The sequence below is a fragment of the Vulpes lagopus genome, chromosome 10, assembly GCF_018345385.1.
Source record: "Vulpes lagopus strain Blue_001 chromosome 10, ASM1834538v1, whole genome shotgun sequence".
NCBI lineage: Eukaryota > Metazoa > Chordata > Mammalia > Carnivora > Canidae > Vulpes > Vulpes lagopus.
This window is the reverse complement of record NC_054833.1, coordinates 90822245-90840872: the sequence shown is the minus strand read 5'-3', so window position 1 is coordinate 90840872 and position 18628 is coordinate 90822245. Positions and strand designations below refer to the sequence as shown.

Here is an 18628-nt window from a genome sequence, read left to right as displayed (position 1 = left end):
TTACAGCCTCTTTAAAAGGGACTCTTAAAAAAGGGGGGGGGGGTCTCTGATTTTTATTTTTTTAAAAAAATAGAGGGGGCTGGTTCTTCCCCAGAATGAGTTCATTCCAGGTTGGAGTTGATGAGTAAGAACAGAGCATCCCTGGCCCCTTTCACTCACCTTTGCTCTGTCCAATGATGGCTTCACACAGGGCCTGACATGCACGGGCCTCTACACATTGTTTTTCTGACTTCACTGAAGCCCTACTCAGGTTCTTATAAAACCCAGCCTCCCTCCTGCCCTGTACTGTGGTCACCACGAGAGATGAATCCCCTGCTTCCGGGACCACATAATCTGGGTGCCACTGTGTCCTGGGTACCTGGGGCTTACCCACAAGAGCCGTCCTCTCAGTTGTGCTCCGCCTCCTCCTTACCAAGGAAAGAGACCGACTCCAGAAGGCCCCACGGGAGCCTCCGAAGCCCAGCTGCTGCAGCCCCCGTGGGTGTGGTGGCTGCCCATGCCTCCCTGAAGCTCCTGTGTGCCATGGTTTGTGCAGGAACACCCTGAAGACGGAGTTTCATGGAGTATCAGGAGCACAGTTTTAGAAGAGGACGGGCAGCTTGAACCTTGAACCCTGCCAGGCCCCGATTATGACATGGGTCAGTGACTCATGTCTTTAAGTCTAGAGCACGGGGCTTTTTAGGATGAATGTGGTGACACACAGCTCCCCACCCTAGTGGGCCAGCACTGCACCGTGTCGTCTGATGGAGTTCCAATGTTGAAAGATGCATTTTTCAATCATTTCCAACAAAGTGTCTAATTTCAGAAGCGAGTATGATCAACTGGGGGAGGGGTCACGAAAAAGGCAGATGAAGCCCCCATCTTGAGAGATGTGTGCTCTCTCCCTTGCTGACAGGTGACCCCAGGGTTCAAGGAAAAGGAAGGGGAGCTCTTGGTCAGGGGACCATCTGTGTTCCGAGAATACTGGGACAAACCAGAAGAGACGAGACAAGCCTTCACCTGGGATGGCTGGTTCAAGACAGGTAGGAGAGGGGCCTGGACACCCCAGAATCTTCTGTCCAGGACAGAAATAGGGGTGTACTCTGTCTCACCCATCATGGGTCAGGAGCCCCTGGATGTCAGACCCTCCTTGCCCCTCCCTCACCCCAAGGCCCCTGCTTTAGAAGTCTTCTCCCCCCGCCAGGATCCAAGTTGTTCTGGGGTTCCTTTTCCATTTGGGTCATTTCACATTCTCCATGCTATGCCTGGGCCCTGCCTTGGTGTGCAATTGGCACCATCCCCGCAGGATGCAGAGCCTGCCTAGGATCACCCTGCATGCCTCACTTGGCCACAGTGGTCCTGAAACGTGGACTTTATAGCAGACACTGTGAATATTAGGTTTGCAACATATAGATTCACTGGTATCCCAGAACACCAGCCCTGGCCTGTAGGTGGTTGGGTTCTGAGTTCCAGGTGGTTCCTACTCTTCTTTCTGCCCATCTGTATGCCTAAAACTTCTCTGCGACAATGCATCATTTCATAATAGTCTTAAGACAATGTTTTCCAAAAAGAAAGGCCTGTTTTCACACATCACCACACATGGCCCCATAATCACAAATCTGCCTCATCTCCTGTTCTGTGGGAAGCAGAGGTGAAGAAAAAGGCAGCAAATGGGCAAAGCGGAAACCACGAGGCTACCATGTGCCCTTAGGAGATGGATGGTGGCCACACAGCATGTGCAGCTCATGCCTGGCATTCGCTCAGGCACCTCCCTGGGCTCAGGTCGGCATGGCTCTGTGTGGGGCGGGATGGCATGTCCTCTGATCTGCTGCTGTTAGACCTGAGGTCACCGAGTGGTAGAGTGGGGACCCGCATAGACCCCGGCAGTCTCGGGGTGCCGTGTGGACCTGTCGGGTGAGGGCTTGGTGTGAAGGGGCAGAGAGTCTTCCTGAGGAGGTACGTGTTGGGGGCCCCCTTCTTGTCCCACTGTTAGGCAGCACGTGGGTCCAGATTTGCTGGTCCCAGCCAGTCCCATGTCCACACTGTAGGTCCTACAGCTGTCTATGCTTCTCCCTCATGCCTGCAAACCTCATGTCCTGGCAGCTGGGTTGGAGGTGTCCAGCCTCCCCTGTCCCTGCCTGAGGAGCAGAGGAAGCAAGCATGGGTGGTTATGAGGGTTTGGAGAGGGGACATCTCTCAGCCTTCAGAGCAAGACCAGTAAGAACCTGGTCGAGAGCCCTGACAGGTGAGCAGAGGGCTCAGTGGTCGAGTCCCAGGAGCCCCGGTCACCTGTTCCAGGGCCTCCTAGTTCCGTAACTCAGACTGCCTGGATTCTCTTTGTGAGCATTGCATTCACACAAGCCAGCCCGAGAGCAGCAGACCTCTCCCCATCACTGTCCTTCACGTGAGGTGTTTGAGCTAACCTCGCTTCTGTGTATATCCCTCCTCTGTGTGGTCCCAGTGTGGAAACCTGACTTGCTTTGTGGCCATCTTCTTTTATTTTTAAATTCAGATAAAAGCTTCAGGGTTTTTTATTTTTCTTTAAAAGCACAGGAACCCAAGCCCTGTGGATTTTGTGGGTAGCAGCTCCCTGAGCGCCGGGCGGCGGCAATGCAAAATGTGGGGCAGTCAGCGTTAAAACGTTCAGCCACTGCTGCTGATGAATATTTGAGTTGAAAAGGAATAGCATGCATTAATTATTATAAAGAGATGTCTTTAGGAGAAAATGATTTTGAAACTCAGTTTAATTTCATTGTAATGCGCTGCAAACAGGAAGGGAGTGTGTGTGTTTAATTGGCTCTCGGGGGTGAGGCCTGGAAGCCGTGTGCCTTTGTCACAGGCCATTAGCGATACAGGCTGCATAATGAGCGGGCGCAATCAGCTCGCAGCTGCTGGCTCCTGCGGGGAGAGCATGATATTAAATAGAAATCAGGATAAATTAAACTTAACCCTTTCCCTGGCCAGCCCCTCCTGCCACAGAATTCTGGCGGGAGCAAGAGAGCCGCTGCTGGTGGGCCATGAGGAAGGGCTGAGTCCATGTCTGGATGAGGGGAGAGATCACCAGCCAGTCCTACTGCCCCCCAGTCGCCCATGTCCACCTCCTTCTCCAGATATGCAGGGGGCTCTCAGCAAGCCCTCAGGCATCGTGGCCTCCCCCTACAGAGGAGACCCAAGGTCTCCCCCAAGAAACTCTGCTGACAGCCACGGTGACTCCTCCCAACTTTTGTTCACTTGAGCATCACCACAGCCAGAGAGAAGCTATTGGACATGCACACGGCACCAGTGCTAGCCCAGGGTAGGGGGACAGCTGATTCCAGGAGCCAGGCATCCTCAGGCCTTTATGGTGAAGCAGAGGACACAGAGGTGAGGACACAGAGGTGACATGGGATGGGGACGAGGACATGGAGGTGACGCAGGATGGAGATGAGGACATGGGACAGGGACAAAGACTTGGAGATGACATAGGATGGAGATGAGGGCATGGAATGGAGATGAGGACATGGGACAGGGATGAGGACATGGAGGTGACACGGGATGGAGATGAGGACATGGGATGGAGATGAAGACACAGGACAGAGGTGAGGACATAGGATGGACATGGGGACAGAGCTGAGCAGATGTCACAGTTCCTACTACCTTTGACGCTTCCTGCTAAGCAGATCTGTGTTGGAGACACTGCTAACTGAGCATAAGGAAACAAACAGCCTCTCTGACTTACTGTAAAAATACTTCACCATGCACTGTTTAGTGTTAAGTGACCTAGTAAACAGTGCATCATTTCCACATCAGCGTGTCAGTCAAAGATAGTTCAGGGTTCTGGGAAAATCCACCAGAACATCAACGGGTTCTTGCCTCCCTCCATGGCAGACGTGACGTTATTCCTGGAGACAGACATCACAGCACCAGCAGAGTGACAGCGGAGCCCTCACGGGCCTCGGCACCCATGTGGGGCTGCTCTCCAGAGCCACACCTCCAAACGACTGCTCACAGAGCCCAGGCCCTAGGGGGAACAGGCGCAGGTGATGGGCACATCACAGAAGAGCAGAGCTCTGGGCCTAAAAATACACAAGATACCATCTCACTTCCTCGTGATGAACAAGAGAAATGCGGAAACAGTGATTGACTCCTGTCACCAAATGTGAAATTCTGACAAAGCTGGGCCTCGCTGCCGTGAGGCGGGTGCTTTCCCTCCAACAGGTGACACTGTGTCCAGAGTGTTTCTGGGAACCTGTTCATCAAGGGTGACGAGAAGCAGGCAGAGCCAGGTGCACAGGCACCTGCGGCGGCATTATTTCTAAAACACAAGGCTAGAAGCTGTGTTCAGATGCGTCCAACAGTGGGTCTCAGGAGGCCTTTAGACCTTGTGCTCTGAAGAGCAATGACATGACCTGATGACCTGTGTGTTGGGTGTGGGCATCTGCGCGTCTGTCACCCGCTGGGCTCCTGTGAGCCGAGCATGGCTGCTGGCCACCATCACTTACAGAAGGGCTCCTTCCATCCTTGTATCTCTGGTCTCCAGTGCTCCCTCGCTGAGCTTCACTGCTCTCAGGGACACACTTGGTACATGCTATGCTCACGTTTCACACCTCTCCAATGGAGAAGGCATCAGAATGGCACTCAGGCACAATCTGTTCTGCTCATCTCCTGCCTTGCCACTGTTGGGAGTTCTGGGTTACCTCTCCAACAAGGAGATCTCCCATCTTGACCTGTAAGTCCCAGTTAGGAGCTAGGCCAAGTGCTGCATGTTAGCAGGTATGGGTACGTGGAAGGGATGGCTGCCCCTGACCTGTGCATTTCACTGAGAGGGAGGCAGGGTCACCATGAAGGCTATGCCAGATGACAGAGCCCCTCTGGGATGCTGGGTGGACCAGCCATGCAGTCTGCAACCGGCCCAAGCCCTGTGCTGGTGACTCCTTCTGTGCATGGAAAGTTTGGATGTGTTGTGTCTTTTATTTTTATATCTTGCTTAAGAATCCTTTGTTTCCCAGGGTTCGCGGGGGTGCTCTCCTGTGTCTCTTCTGCCGCTTTCCAGGCTTTGCGTTCATAAAGTTAAGTCCCAGACCCCCTGGAACATGTTTTCGTGAACCATGACACAGTGACCCAGTGGCAACATGAGACCATCTTCTGTCTCCTCTGTTGGATGTTGAGCACCTGCTGCACGCGGGCTGGCTTCTGGGGCCACTAGTCAGTCCAGACCCCTGGGCAGAGGATGAGTGTCTGTAAGTCTTCAGTTTTTATCACAGTTATACACAGATGGCTTGAAGACTCCACTAGCTTTACCAGTGTGAGAACAGTAGCCATTTGCACCTGAGCTGATTCCATCTCTATACCTGTCCTCCCCCTGGAAGCAGCACATTCAGTGACTGCAGCACTGTCTGTGCCATGCGGCACTGGATGCAGCACTCGCTTGAGCCTCATGGGAACTCTGGTCCTTTTGTCCTCTCGCTCCCTGAGTGAGGCGCCCTGGTGCCACCATGCCTGCTTGGGGGGGACTTCGGGGCCTGCTGCCCTACATAGGCCCCCCTGTGTCTCACAGCTTCCTCCTTCCCTGCTGCTCTGTAGTTGGGAGAGCTGCATTCTCCAGGAGTGAGCCTCCTGGCGGTGCAGTGTCAGCTGTGCGTTTTGTGGGGGAGGGGTGTCTAACAGTGTCTTCACTAGGACAGGCAGATAGAGTTCAGGGTTAGATATCATATTTATTGGTTTCTAGCTTCACCATGCTTGCTGTCGGCTACAGCCGCTTCCTGCTGGGCACTGTATGACCTTCCCCCTCTTGGGAGTCCCAGAGAATCTTCTCCATCCCAGATTCCTAACATCCGACAAGTTGAGTGCCTTGGGTGCTCTGACTTGACTTCCTTCCTCGTCCTCACACTCTGGACACCACGTCCTGTGATTGTGGGAGCCTTTCAGCTGATTGTCTTCCCTCCAGAACCTGGCCAGCACCTGGGGGCTGAGAGCAGGAAGGGCAGGTGGGAAGAAGTCCCCCCACTCCAGCCCCAGCTTGGGGTGATGCCAGGAATAGCCCGTGCTGGAGTCCAACAGTGTCTAACAGGTGCCAGGCACAGAAAGGATGGCTGAGTTCTCAGCTGCTTCCCTGCCCGCCCAGTGCACACCCCCTGTGCAGCCGCCCCTTGTGCACCCGCCCCAACCCTGGGCAGCCCCCACCCCCGAGAGCAGAACAGGTCTTTCCCAGCAGGGGGGATGCTGATACCTAAGGGACAGATGACTTCGTTGGACACATTCATTAGTATCACAGTGAGCAGTTTCCTGTGCTTGCCTCTCAGCCGGGAGCTTAGTTAATACCAATTCTTGACCTAATAAGTGATTGCTTGATCACAGCGAGTTGTAGACATGGGACATAACTTGGGGATGAGTCCCCCAGGGTCGGCCGGGAGCTTCTCCACAAAGCAAATAGCGGTTTCTTAACCCTCTCTATTTGAGATGGGTACAGATTCATGGGAAGATGCAGGTGGCGTGCAGGGTGGCCCCTTACACCTTCTCCCCATCCCCATGTCCACATCCTCGTCACCAGCGTGACAGCAGGGCCTGTCCCTGGGCTTTCCAAGGCCCGCCAGCCCTACACAGGTGTGTGCACATGCATGTGTGTCCTCTGCTCACTGCCCTCATGTCTGCTGTGCTGCAGCCTGTCTGTTCCCATCTACCCCCACCCCTCACCCCAGCCGCCCTGTCACTTGTTCAGGGAAGAGGCACCCTACAGGTGCCACCTCTGGAGACCGGCCTTTTCTCCTCAGCATAATTCTTTGAATCTGCATCCCTGGCGAGGCCTCCAGCTCCACACCTAGCCCTGCAGGAGGCAGACACTCAGGGAAAGCATGGAAGGATCTCCTCTGGAGGAGGTGCAGCCCATGGTGCGGAGCAGGCATGAGCTGGCACATGCCAGGTATCAGTGCCTGAACACAGGGCCCTTGTGTGCACCTGACCAGGCTCAGCCCACATCTCCCTGGAGGCAGGGCCAGACACAGCTGCAGAGCTGCTGCTTGGTGTCCAAGGTGAGGCGGGGCCTGAGGTGCGTCACGTGGCGCCAGAGCAAGGCCTTGGGCTCCCCATGGGAGCACAGGGATGGGGAGCTCACCAGAGTATATCAGCCTCCACCGAGCATGAGCATGCCAGGTGGGTAGGTGCTGTCATCGTGCCACCTGCTTCCTGGAGGCACATTAGTGTTTCTTCCTGCCATGAATGGCAGGACACCACCTGGCCACACGGAGCCTACACAGCCTGCCAGCACCTTCTCAGACGCCCAATGGTACATTTAGGGATTAGGTAGCTGGGAGTCAGGAAGCTCTTGGGGGAACATACAGCTGTCCAGCCAAAGCTGGGCCTGCACCCCAGAAATAGGGGACTCAGTGGGTTTGCAGGACCCAGGTCAGGTGTGTCCACCCCAGTCGTACCCGCAGCCACACCCACGTCCCTTCCCACCAGCCAGCCGCCACCCAGTCACCGTTTCCAAAGGTACACTTGCAGTGCCTCTGTCAGTGGGAGAGAACCCACCACACTCCTGGCCCTGTGCTCTTGGAGCCTGGCCTTCCCGCGCCGCCATATGTAAGCCAGTCACCCATCCCTGCACCAGCATCTGTCGTGTTCAGTAGACCGGATCATGCCCTAGGCCGCGGCAGGTCGGGTAGTGGCAGATGATGGATGGTGCCTTCCTGCGTGGGAGGCGTGACTCGTCATGAAACATTGATGATTTATTCCAGCTAATGACCCAGCATGGGTCTCAGGGTTTGTGAGCATAGGCAGGGAGACACCAGTGCTGTTCCCAGAGGGCCGGGTAGGGGCATCCCCACAGGCACACGCTCACATGTGTGTGCCCCATGGGAGCACTTACACATGCCACACATATGGACATACATCCACCCACATACTTGGGCCCGCCTCCCCTACACCCTCCCTGTTCTGGTCTGGCACTCACTGTCCCCCACCCTGCCACCTGCCTGTGCTAGGATGCCTGGTGAGCATCACGTGGCCCAGTGCTGCCCAAGAGAGGACCAGGTGGACCTCCGGGCCTGGCATGTGAGGAAAGCATGGCAGGAAACCACGCAGTCAGTGTGGAGGGGCAGGAGAGCGTTCTCCTCCTTCAGAGTCCTGGGTGACTACTTGCAGCCCAGGAGACCCCACGAGTGAAAGCGGGCTGCAATGATGCCCAACTCCACTGGGACCCTGCTGTGACTGGGACCCCCACCCTGATGGGATGGCAGGAGACCGCAATTCTTGTTCTCTCTGCTCAGGCCTGAGAAAGAGCAGGAAGCAGTGTTGCTGAGTGCTGACAGCGGTAGGTGTCCTGCCTCTGAGCCCTGATCTCTGCTCTGAGACACCGCTGTGTGCAGAGGGCCGTCTGGGGTCAGGCCACAGGCTGAGGTCACAGCCCTTGAGTTCCATGCTTGCCCCCTTGTTCTGAAACACCCCACATGCACCCCCAACACCCCGTGGGTCCCGGGGTAGGGGACCTATGCTCCCTGACACAGGCACGCAGCATGCATGTGCCCCTCGAAACCTGCTGGGCCCTGGAGTGCACCTCTTTGTGACCAGACCCCCTTTCCTCAGGTGACACGGCCGTGTTTAAGGACGGCATGTACTGGATCCGGGGCCGCACATCCGTAGACATCATTAAGAGTGGTGGCTACAAGATCAGCGCCCTGGAGGTGGAGCGGCTCCTGCTGACACACCCCAGCATCACCGGTACGTGGCACCCAGCCCCATGGCAGGGACTTCCCACGGCGAGCTGGGTCCAGACCCGGCCGGCTTGGAAACATTCTGAACATGCTTCCATGTGTATTTCATTGTAGATAGAGCCAGACCAGGTTACTTACCCTTGGGGCACAGTTAGGGACCTCCCCACCCCTGGCACGTCCATACGCCCTGCCTCTGCGCCATGGCTAGCATCCAGGCCTGAGCAGGTTGCACTGGTCTGCACAGCCCATATGCTCAGGAGCCCTGGCTTGCTCAGGAGGGCTGTGGTGGGGGGTGGTCTTCGTGCTGCCCCCATGCACTGGTGGTTGCTGGTCCGGGAAATGTGGGCGCTGCCCAGACCTGCTCCTACCTCAGGTCACAGGCTGTGAGGACCATGGGGATGGCAGAGGCTCCCCGACAGGACCCATTTGTTATCATCCCCAGCCCTCCTACCAGTGATCCTGCCCTAGGACAGTGCAGGGGGGTGGAGGGCAGAGATGGGAAAGCCAGCCCCCACTCTGGGCTCCACCCAAAAGACAGTGTCCCCTACAGGACCCCCATGTTGACCCCATGCTCCCCAGCTGGCAGCAGTCAACATAGCATTTCTTCTGTTCACAGATGTAGCTGTGATTGGAGTTCCAGACGTGACATGGGGCCAACGGGTCACCGCAGTGGTGACCCTGCAAGAGGGACACTCGCTGTCCCACAGAGAGCTCAAAGAGTGGGCAAGGTAGGGGCAGGCAGGGGATGGACTGTCCCGGGGTCGAGGGCGGGGTGGGCAGCGGGGTCCTAAGTCTTGCAGGGACGGCGGGGGAGCCAGGAAAGCCAGATGACATGTTACATTCCTGAGGCTGCAGGGAAGCTCCGTGATGGTAGCTGGCGAGCTGTAGTGAGTGGTACGTCCCCTCCCAACCCTCTCCTGGGCAGACCACCCACCCACCTGTGCTGAACAAGACAAGGATTTTCATGTAGCCTGGGGTGCTGGGGCCACAGCTCTACATTCCATGGGCTCACTTTCACTTTACCGTAGACCGTCCCCAGAGCTTCGTGCCATGTGCCATGGCTCTGGAGCTTTCTCTGCATGCTGACACTCACAGGCCCCCTCCCCTATGCCTGCAGCACCCTGCAGTCTGTCCCACCAAAGGCCAATGGGATAGGCAGCAAGAAGAGCAGTAGCGCCGAGTTCAGAAAGGAAGCTTGTCATGATACCCCCAGTCTTTATTTCGAACCTGAGAGGTTTCTCCTTCCTCTGCCCTCTCCCTGCACCCCCTTACTTCCCAACTTGCCTCCCGCTCCTCAGCGCTAGAGATATTTTTGGCTCGTCCAACATGATTTCACAACAGCAGGAGCCCTTGTTTCATGAGGGGACAGCACAGCTGGGCGATTTACTTCCCCTGGATTTACAGAATCATGCTTGCAGCAAGCTGTTTAACAAAGGAGAAGCTTCTAGTCGCCCTCTGCCAAGCTCTCCACCAGAGAGGGTCAGGTCCAGTGTCAGGGTGACCCATGGCTGTCCCCAGCCAGAAGCCCCCATACCCCATGTTCACACTTACCCCCTTCGGTGCATGCACACCTGTCTGGCTTGTGGCCATGGCCACTGTGTGTGCTTGGGGTGGGGGGGCCGCCCCCCGGGAGGTCAGGGCAGACAGTCTATCCACCATCTCCAGGACTGTCCCTCAGTGAGGCCGGCATCCAGGCCTCTGTGTCCTCAAGCCTGGCAGTCACCAGGCGGTGACGTGGAGGCCACTTAGCCTGTGGAGAGCAGGTCCAATGTGGCTCCACCTCTCCCAATGTGGCTCTTGAGGAAGATGTACTCTCTCTCTCTCTAGGTCATGTCCACAGCCATTTGGGGGTCTTTTTAGAGGTTTCTTTAAATAACATTTTTCTCTGTGCTCCCGTTTTTTTTCTTTTTGGAGATTCCATGCTCCATCTCTACCCTCCAAGAAGGGCCTGACCCTTCTTCCTTGTTCTGTGCCCCAAGCTGGAGTTGGGGGTTCAGGCTGCACATCCCCTTGCAAGGGTGAGCATGGCCTGGAGTGGGGTCTGGGACCACCTGCTACCACTTCCATCCCCCCAGATTCCAAGTCAGAAAGGGATGTGGGATTTCTACACCTGGAAGGAATCTAGGCTCTGTGATCTTGAACACAAGTGATGTCTGATGAGACCACGAAGGAGTGGTGGGCATCCTTGCTTTGTGCCTGCCACACCTTCTCCCTGGAGAACATGTCCGTGGTTCTCATGCATGTGTCCCTGGGGAAGCCTGCTGTTCACAAATAACTCCAGTCTGCCTTGATGCGCGTCTCATTTCCTGTTGAACCTGTTGCTAAGCTGTGGCCCTTTGCACATGTCCAGGGCTGGCCCATGTTCCCAGGAAGAGCCCTCAGTCCCCAGGGGTGAAGGCCTGCTGTTCTCAGAAATGCCAGGCCCACAGGTGCCCTTCAGAACGCTTCCACGTCATTTCCTAGCTTTTATGGCTTTCGTTCCTTTTTTTTTTTTTTAAAGACTTTATTTACCTATTCGTGAGAGACACAGAGAGAGAGAGGCAGAGACACAGGCAGAGGGAGAAGCAGGCTCCATGCAGGGAGCCCGACGCGGGACTTGATCCCGGGTCTCCAGGATCACACCCCAGGCTGAAGGTGGCACCAAACCGCTAAGCCACTGGGGCCACTCTCATTCCTTTCTTCTAAAGTGGCTGCCACGTTAGGGTTCATAAGGCCCGGCTCTATCGGCCCCCCCATAACCTCCTTCCCCCGCTTCATGCACCAGCAGCACTTCTGCCACTCTGGCTCTGCACCCTACTACTATTGATGCTCCAACAGACTCAGCTGCAAAAGGCCAACTGTTGAGCAGAAGCCCCGCTGAGAACAGTCGACTCTCATGTGTGTTGTATGTTGTGTGTTGTGTATAGCATGTACCGTGTCCTCATGGCACATAAGCTGCAGAAGGAGGAAGAAAATCACAAGAGGGACAAAACACATTTTCAGTTCTCCTCTATTGAAAAATCCACATATGAGTGGATTCATGCAACTCAAGCAAGTGTTGTTCAAGGGTCAGCTGTGTTTCTGTTCAAGCGTTGTCTCTGGGAGAGGGTTTAGTCACCAGGAAATGCCATGTGTGTCCCAGCCTGGCCCCCAGGCCCAAGGGCCTCAGCAGCTGCCTGGGGACTTGGCAGCGTCTCTGTCTGAAAACACCTTTAATGTGGCCTTCATTCCCGAGTTCTGTCTGTGGATTGACAGGAACCCATGCCCCACAGCCTGCTCACCTGGCCATCCATCATAGGGATCGCTGTGCCTCGGGTGGCACCCAGAGCTACCTCTGCCCTCCCTCTCTGGGCCCTGGCACCAGCTGGATGCTGGCCCACCAACAGGGAAGACAGAGAAGCAGGCATGGGGAGAGCCACCCTAACTGGAGTACCCAGGTTTGGGCAGTGGGGCTGGGGCACGGGAAGGGCTATGTTCTGTGACGGGGCTGCAGGGGTGCGGCCTGCCATGCTGCAAGAGTCACTCGGACAGTCCTGGTAGCTTGTTGCAGCAAAGTCCAGCCAGCTGCATGTGTCCTCTGGGCCCTTGTGGATAGCTGCCAGGACCATAGGTGGAGGCACCCTCTCGCACATTAGCCCACACCTGCACCCCAAACTCCCCACTGGCCTGCAGCTGGTGCATTCAGCACGAACCACCCCAAGGTAACCATGCATCACTGGGGTATTGGTGATACTTGGCACCTGTGAGCACTTGGACCCTGCCCACAAAGTCAATTATCATGTGTTATTCACGAGCACCCAGCTGCTAAGGCTGAGATTTGGGGGTTCTCTGCTACCACACATCATGAGCTCACCATGATACCTCCCCAGTGGCTGAGACCCCCACTGCCTGGCAGTATCTTGTGCTTTCCTTAACCTTGGGGCATGTGGCCCCCATGTGCAGCTGTTGGAGGGCAAGGAGTAGATGGCTGAGACGGGGTCTCAGGAGAGAACCAGTGCCCGCAGCCGAAGGAGTAGTTTCTCAGAGTAGAGCCTGGAGGTGACAAGATCCCACCATGTGGCCACTCACAGGAGAATGCACCGTGTAATGGGGGGACCCTCCTGAGAGTACAGGATGCAGGGCAGCTGAGACCAACAGGCCAGTCCCTCCCACTGCTCATCCCAAGGCTCTGCAGGAAGGATAGCACCAGTCCACAAGGCCACAGCACCCAGGGGTCTGCAGGCATCCACTGGCCCTGCCCACCTGCCTGCTCCAGCCATGTGGCCAAGGTCTGCTGTCATGACAGCCAGCTGAGAGTGGGGCCTGCTCTTCCCGGCTCTGGGAGGCCTGGCCCCAAGGAGGGCTCGTCCTCTGCCCACATCCTCTCCGTGTTAGCATTCTGCAGCAGAGATGCCCTCCTGGGGCAGGCACGGGTATGGTTGGACTTCGGGGCCCCATGGGACATCTGCCCCCCTTGCCAGGCTGCCTGTCCCATGGTATGCCTGCCACTGAGACCCTACTTGTCTCTGCAGGGGCTTCCTGGCCCCGTATGCTGTGCCTTCGGAGCTCCTGCTGGTGGATGAGATCCCGCGGAACCAGATGGGGAAGATCAACAAGAGAGATCTCCTCCGGCAGTTCTATCCGAGCAACCAAGGTGACCTGAGACCAGGCGCCAGTGAGCCAGATTCCCCTTTACCTAGAGCCCCCTAACCCAGAGAGAAGCAAGATCACGGTGCTCTGCCCAAGGCTGCTGGGGAGTGGCACTCACAGCACAGCTGCAGTTGAGCTTTTCCAGAATGTTTGTACCCAGAACGTGTGTCTAAAAAAAGAGCAGCAAAACCAAGTGGAGGGGCCACTGGTCCTGGGCAGGAGGAGGTGACCATAGAAAGGCCATAGACGCCGGCATGACCACCCCCCACCCTTACGCCATGCAGCCTAACTCCCCTCCCAGGCTCCCAGGGGCCATGTTTGCTCCGGTGATCAGCCCACGCTCCTGCCTGAGGCCGGGGCACACACCTACTACTAGTCACCACCTACTGAGCAGGCTGGCTACCCAAGGCCAGCTCAGCTGGCTGCCTGCCATCCAGCTCTTCTCAGGGGGACGGCCGTTGGCATCACATCCAACACTGCGTGACCAGGCTTCTGGCTGTCCGAGGTCTTCCCTTGTGGTGACTAGGGAGCCACATGCCACTGGAGACACTCCAATCGAGCCCTGCAAGTCTTCACTGAGTCTCACTGGTTTCCACTGTATCTGTCATACTACTGGACATTTTGATTTCTGAAAAAGTTTATGTAATTATTTGGTCTATGCTATGATCTGTATGAAATACTTTCAAAAAATAATCGTCCTCAACTGACAAGACCACAGAAGGATGTTGACTTGTCTTTGGAATGCACACGTCTAAGAACACCAAGTGCTCTGCCCCACTTGCTGTGTCAATGTGACCAAGCATCATGAGGCTTCCAGAAGGTTCCCCCTTGGCTGGAATGGCCTCCCACACACACAAACATGTGTGCCTGCTTCCTGAGGGCACGGCCTTGGCTGGACAACACCCCCATCCTGCACTCCAATCCCAGTCAGAAGTCCTCAGTGCTGAGTCCTCGGGGTCAGGACAGATGCCCCTTGTCTCTTGGGTGGGGGTGAGGTGTGAGTCCCTACAAGGGCCTGGGGATTGGACTCTCCAGGTGTATCCATGGGCAGAGCCACTTGCCACCCTCCCCCCGCTCCCCGCTGCCCCTGCAGCCCAGGGCAGGGGCCAGGCGCCCCTGAGGGAGGAGGTGGTGCCAGCACTCCAGGCCAGCTGAGGCAGGGCGACCCCAGGAGTCAGGTCCTGGTGCACTAAGCCTGACATTCCTGTCTGGGGAGGGGTGTAGGAGACAGGCTGTGCTCCGCTTCGGGAGGTTAGCATCTCCGTGTAAAACAGAGTAGTGCCTGATGGATGGAAGCAAACCCCACGTGGGAGACACGGACCCCTGCCCTGCAACACGCCCCGGCCCCTGGCTGAGCAGCCAGATCGTAAAGTCCTCCAAGAACTGCTGGAACCAACTTATGCTCAAAAACTCCCACTACTTTTCTGTTGAGTTTCTACAGTTTCTACATAAAAATGTTCTTGGGCGGCCCGGGTGGCTCAGTGATTTAGCGCCGCCTTCAGCCCAGGGCGTGATCCTGGAGACCTGGGATCGAGTCCGACGTCAGGCTCCCTGCATGGAGCCTGCTTCTCCCTCTGCCTGTGTCTCTGCCTCTCTCTGTGTCTCTCATGAATAAATAAATAAGTTTTTAAAACAATAAAAAATAAAAATGTTCTTGAAGAAGATTCAAGCACTATATTATAAACAATAAATTTGGAAACTGTGGCTCCAGTTCTTAAAGCAGCCATGGCCTGTGTGTGACCTCGCCACTGGGGCCCTCACCCTGGCCCCCCAGGTGACTGTGCTGTCCCCTGCCCACTTCTCCCTGCTGCCCCTTCCCTTCCTGGGCCTGTCTATGCCTCCCCTGCCCTGGGCCGCTGGACACTTGGCTTGCATCTCCCATCCTGTGTCCTCAGCAGCTGCGGTGGGGCCCGTCTTTCCACTTGAGGGCTCTGCTTCTCTGGTCAGTTGCTCAGGGTCACCTTCATCATTGTGGTCCTGTGTGCATTGCCGTGGCTGCTCGGTGGCCCTTCTGGAACCTCCAGAGCCCAAGCAGCACACTGGGATCCCTGTGCCCGACCCTGGTGTGCCCTCTGGGCCCATGTTCCTCACCCCAGCCTGTGGCCTGTAGGGCACAGCATATACTCCTTTAAAACATGACCAATAGGGATCCCTGGGTGGCGCAGCGGTTTGGCGCCTGCCTTTGGCCCAGGGCGCGATCCTGGAGACCCGGGATCGAGTCCCACATCAGGCTCCCGGTGCATGGAGCCTGCTTCTCCCTCCGCCTGTGTCTCTGCCTCTCTCTCTCTCTCTCTGTGACTATCATAAATAAAAAAAAAAAAAAAAAAACATGACCAATAAGTAAATTCTGGGCTCACCAAATAGATCAATGTCAGATTATCACACCCACATCTGTGACACATCCACATACATGGGGACATGTCTCTGGGGAAGACCTGGACATTAGTAAAACTGGTAGATGGACGGCCACAGGGTGGGACAACTGCCTGGGACCCTCTGCCACGAGGTTGGGGGGTTTGCACCCCCTGAGTAAGAGCGAGAGGAGGGCAAAGCAGCCCCACTCAGATCCCCACTGTGTGCAGCAAACCTGACTGGCTGTGTTCCTGGAGCCAGGCTCACAGACGGACTCCCAGGGGGTGTGCCCAGCCTGTCATGCAGCCTGGCAAGCTGTGGCCATGTGCTGAGCGGCTGTCCAGAGTCCCAGGAAGAGGGAGAGCAGGTGAAAACCACACTGTGGCTGAGGGGGGCGGTCAGATACACAACAAACTGAGTGGGGCCGTGTGACAAAGGGCACGGGCAGTGGTCGGGGCAGGAGGGCCAGGCAGTGTTCCCAGGAGCAGCCTGGGATGTGCTTTGGCAGCAGGGGTAGGAGGCCGGTACAGCGTGTGCCTAGGAGAGGGGTATTGGCTCGGTCTCCAGAGGCCAGAAGGTCACCTCAGTCCTGGCCACACCCTGGAGCTGCAGCAGCAGGACTGTCCCTGGGGAGCCAGAGCCAGAGGGACCAGGTGACACTGGATTGGCTGGTGCTGGCCTAGACGATGAGAAGTGGGGGCCACAGAGGCTTCTAGAAGCCAGGAAAGATAGGGAAAGATTCTCCCCTGGAGATTCCAGGAGGAACTGGCCCCGTGACAGCAAGATGTTAGCACATGAGGCCCCGGCTGGACTTCCTACCCCTGGCCTGAGAGGACCAGCCTGTGTCCGCCCCCAACCCCGTCTCCTCTCCACTGGCGTTCTAAGAGGAAGAAAGGGGCCACTAGGGGTCCTCTAGAACCCTGTCCAGGAGCCTCTGCATTCTCCTCTCACAGCCAGCATCCTGAGAACTTGGCCCCCTTCACACCCTTCGCTGTCACCATGAGAGATACATGGAAGTGGGTCTGGCATCGGAATAGAGGGGTGTGGGGCAGAGGTCTCCGGGCAGGGCATGGGGGGCTGGCTCATCCTTGCAGATGCCATCACTCAGCTGGGGCAGGAGACCCCAATTTCATCTTTGCCAACACCTCCCAGCAACCTTGCCTTCCTTTCCCTCCTCCAGTTCCTGAATTGGGGACATTTCCATGATTTGGAAAGCAGTGGGGTGGGTGGCCAGGGCCTAAGGACCCACCCTGGCACCTGCACACCAGCCTGTGTGCCTCTCAGAGCCTGTTTCATCAGGAAGACAAGGACAAGGGCACCCACACTTGGGGACAGAGGATTTGGTGGAAATCACATTCCTGAGGGTCCCTCCCTGTGCTTGGCCCAGGTCATGTGCGTGGAAGCCCCTACATGGCCCTCAACCCCTAACAGGTGTATCTTCCAGACCCTCCATTCAGGGGCCCCAGAACCTGGGTGTGCAGGAACAGGGCTCGGGATGGTGGGGAGCCTGGGGGCCCAAGCTGCATGGGAGGGATAGAGCTGGGGCAGGTGGTTCCATCCCTGTTTGTGCTGGTGCAAAGCGTTTGCTGCGGGTGTGTGTAATGTGCACATGTGCGTATAAGGGGCTGAGCACAAGCGTGTGTGGGGCTGGTCGTCTGTGAATGTGTACATACAGGGAACTGTATCTGTGGGCTTGCATGTCCACTTCTGGGTGTGACCTGCCTGTGTGAGGACTGCACGCCCCTCCACGTGGTGGCCTTGGCCCTCTGCGGCCCTCCAAGCAGGAACCAGTCCCACTCAGGCAGTGTCTCTCGTCATTGGCTTGCAGGGCACGTCGTCCGCTAACAGTCTCTCGCAGACGCACAGCCATTCAATTACTCTGTAGTGGCTACAGGCCATTAAGCCATCAGTCGGCTTCATTCCAGGTTGCAGCCCTCTCCCCCGCCAGCTCGCTGTCGAACCACTAAAACAGCAATACAACAAGCAGCCACATCCCTGGTGCCCCCGTGATGTTCCGTTGGCACCTGCCTCAATGGGGAAGAGCCGCTGCTTAGAAAGAAGATGATGTCAGGCTGCAGCAGCCGATGGACTGCCTCCTGCACACACGCAAGTACACACTGCATGTGTGTGAATGGACAGATGTACACGCCTGAGCACATACACATAGACATGGTCTGGACCCTGAAGTCCCCTGCGAGGTGTCGGCTGCCTCTGAGCCTCCGGCGGCCAATGAGGGCCAGAGCAGGATCCCGGGTATCTCCGAGATGTGCTGGGAGCCAGCCGCAGGTGGCATGAGGCTCCAGCCTGCACGTGGACCCCAGCTTCTCCCACCCCAGATTGTGAGTCTCCCATGGGACGGGCCCATCCTCTGTCCATCCAGCTCAGCGGGTCTGGGCCTCATGCAGGACTGGCCTCCTGTCCTATTCAAGAAGTGACAACAGCAGTCCCAGCGTCCCCATCACAGGAGCTGCCATGTGGGTTCAGAGCTGCCCCAGATCTGCCATGTGTGCCCACCTGAGCTCCAAGTTGCCACACGAGGCCCGCCCACTCCCCTGTGTCACCTTCGTGGACGGCATGGTCATCAGCACGCCTCTCTTCCTGAAAAGGCCGTGCCGTGGACACTGCCTCCAGCAGACGAGACACCATATCTCTCCTCCATGCAACATGGACGGACAGACGTCATCTTTGCTGCAGTGCTGGGTATTGCGTGTGAAGCAGGAGCTCTGTGTGCTCTCCCCTAGTTCATTCTGAGGAGGAATATTTTGGATACATTTCCCAGCCATTTGAGGTTTTGTTCTGTGAATTCCCTGTTCAGGTTCTTTGCCCATTTTCTATTTGGTTGGTAATTTTCTGGATTATGCATTGGTTATGTGGCCTTTTATTTTGTTTAATGGTATCAATTAATATGAAGAATTTTTAAATTTTCATGTGTTCAAATGCATTCATCTTATGGTTTGTGTTTTTCTTGTCTAAAAAGTCCTTTCCTGTCCCTAAGTTCTTAA

At 56.3% G+C, this 18628-nt stretch overlaps 1 protein-coding gene across 2 annotated transcripts in view; it reads left to right on the top strand.

The window, feature by feature from the left end:
- ACSF3 (acyl-CoA synthetase family member 3) overlaps positions 1-14961 on the top strand; it is a 50544-nt gene extending 35583 nt beyond the window's left edge. For both annotated transcript variants that reach the window (XM_041770897.1, XM_041770896.1), the window contains exons 7-10: positions 896-1022; positions 8539-8673; positions 9283-9394; positions 13157-14961. In XM_041770897.1, coding sequence (XP_041626831.1) covers positions 896-1022; positions 8539-8673; positions 9283-9394; positions 13157-13334 — 552 coding nt within the window. In that variant the 3' untranslated portion in view covers positions 13335-14961. The remainder of the gene's footprint in view (positions 1-895; positions 1023-8538; positions 8674-9282; positions 9395-13156) is intronic.
- Positions 14962-18628: the final 3667 nt, after the last annotated feature.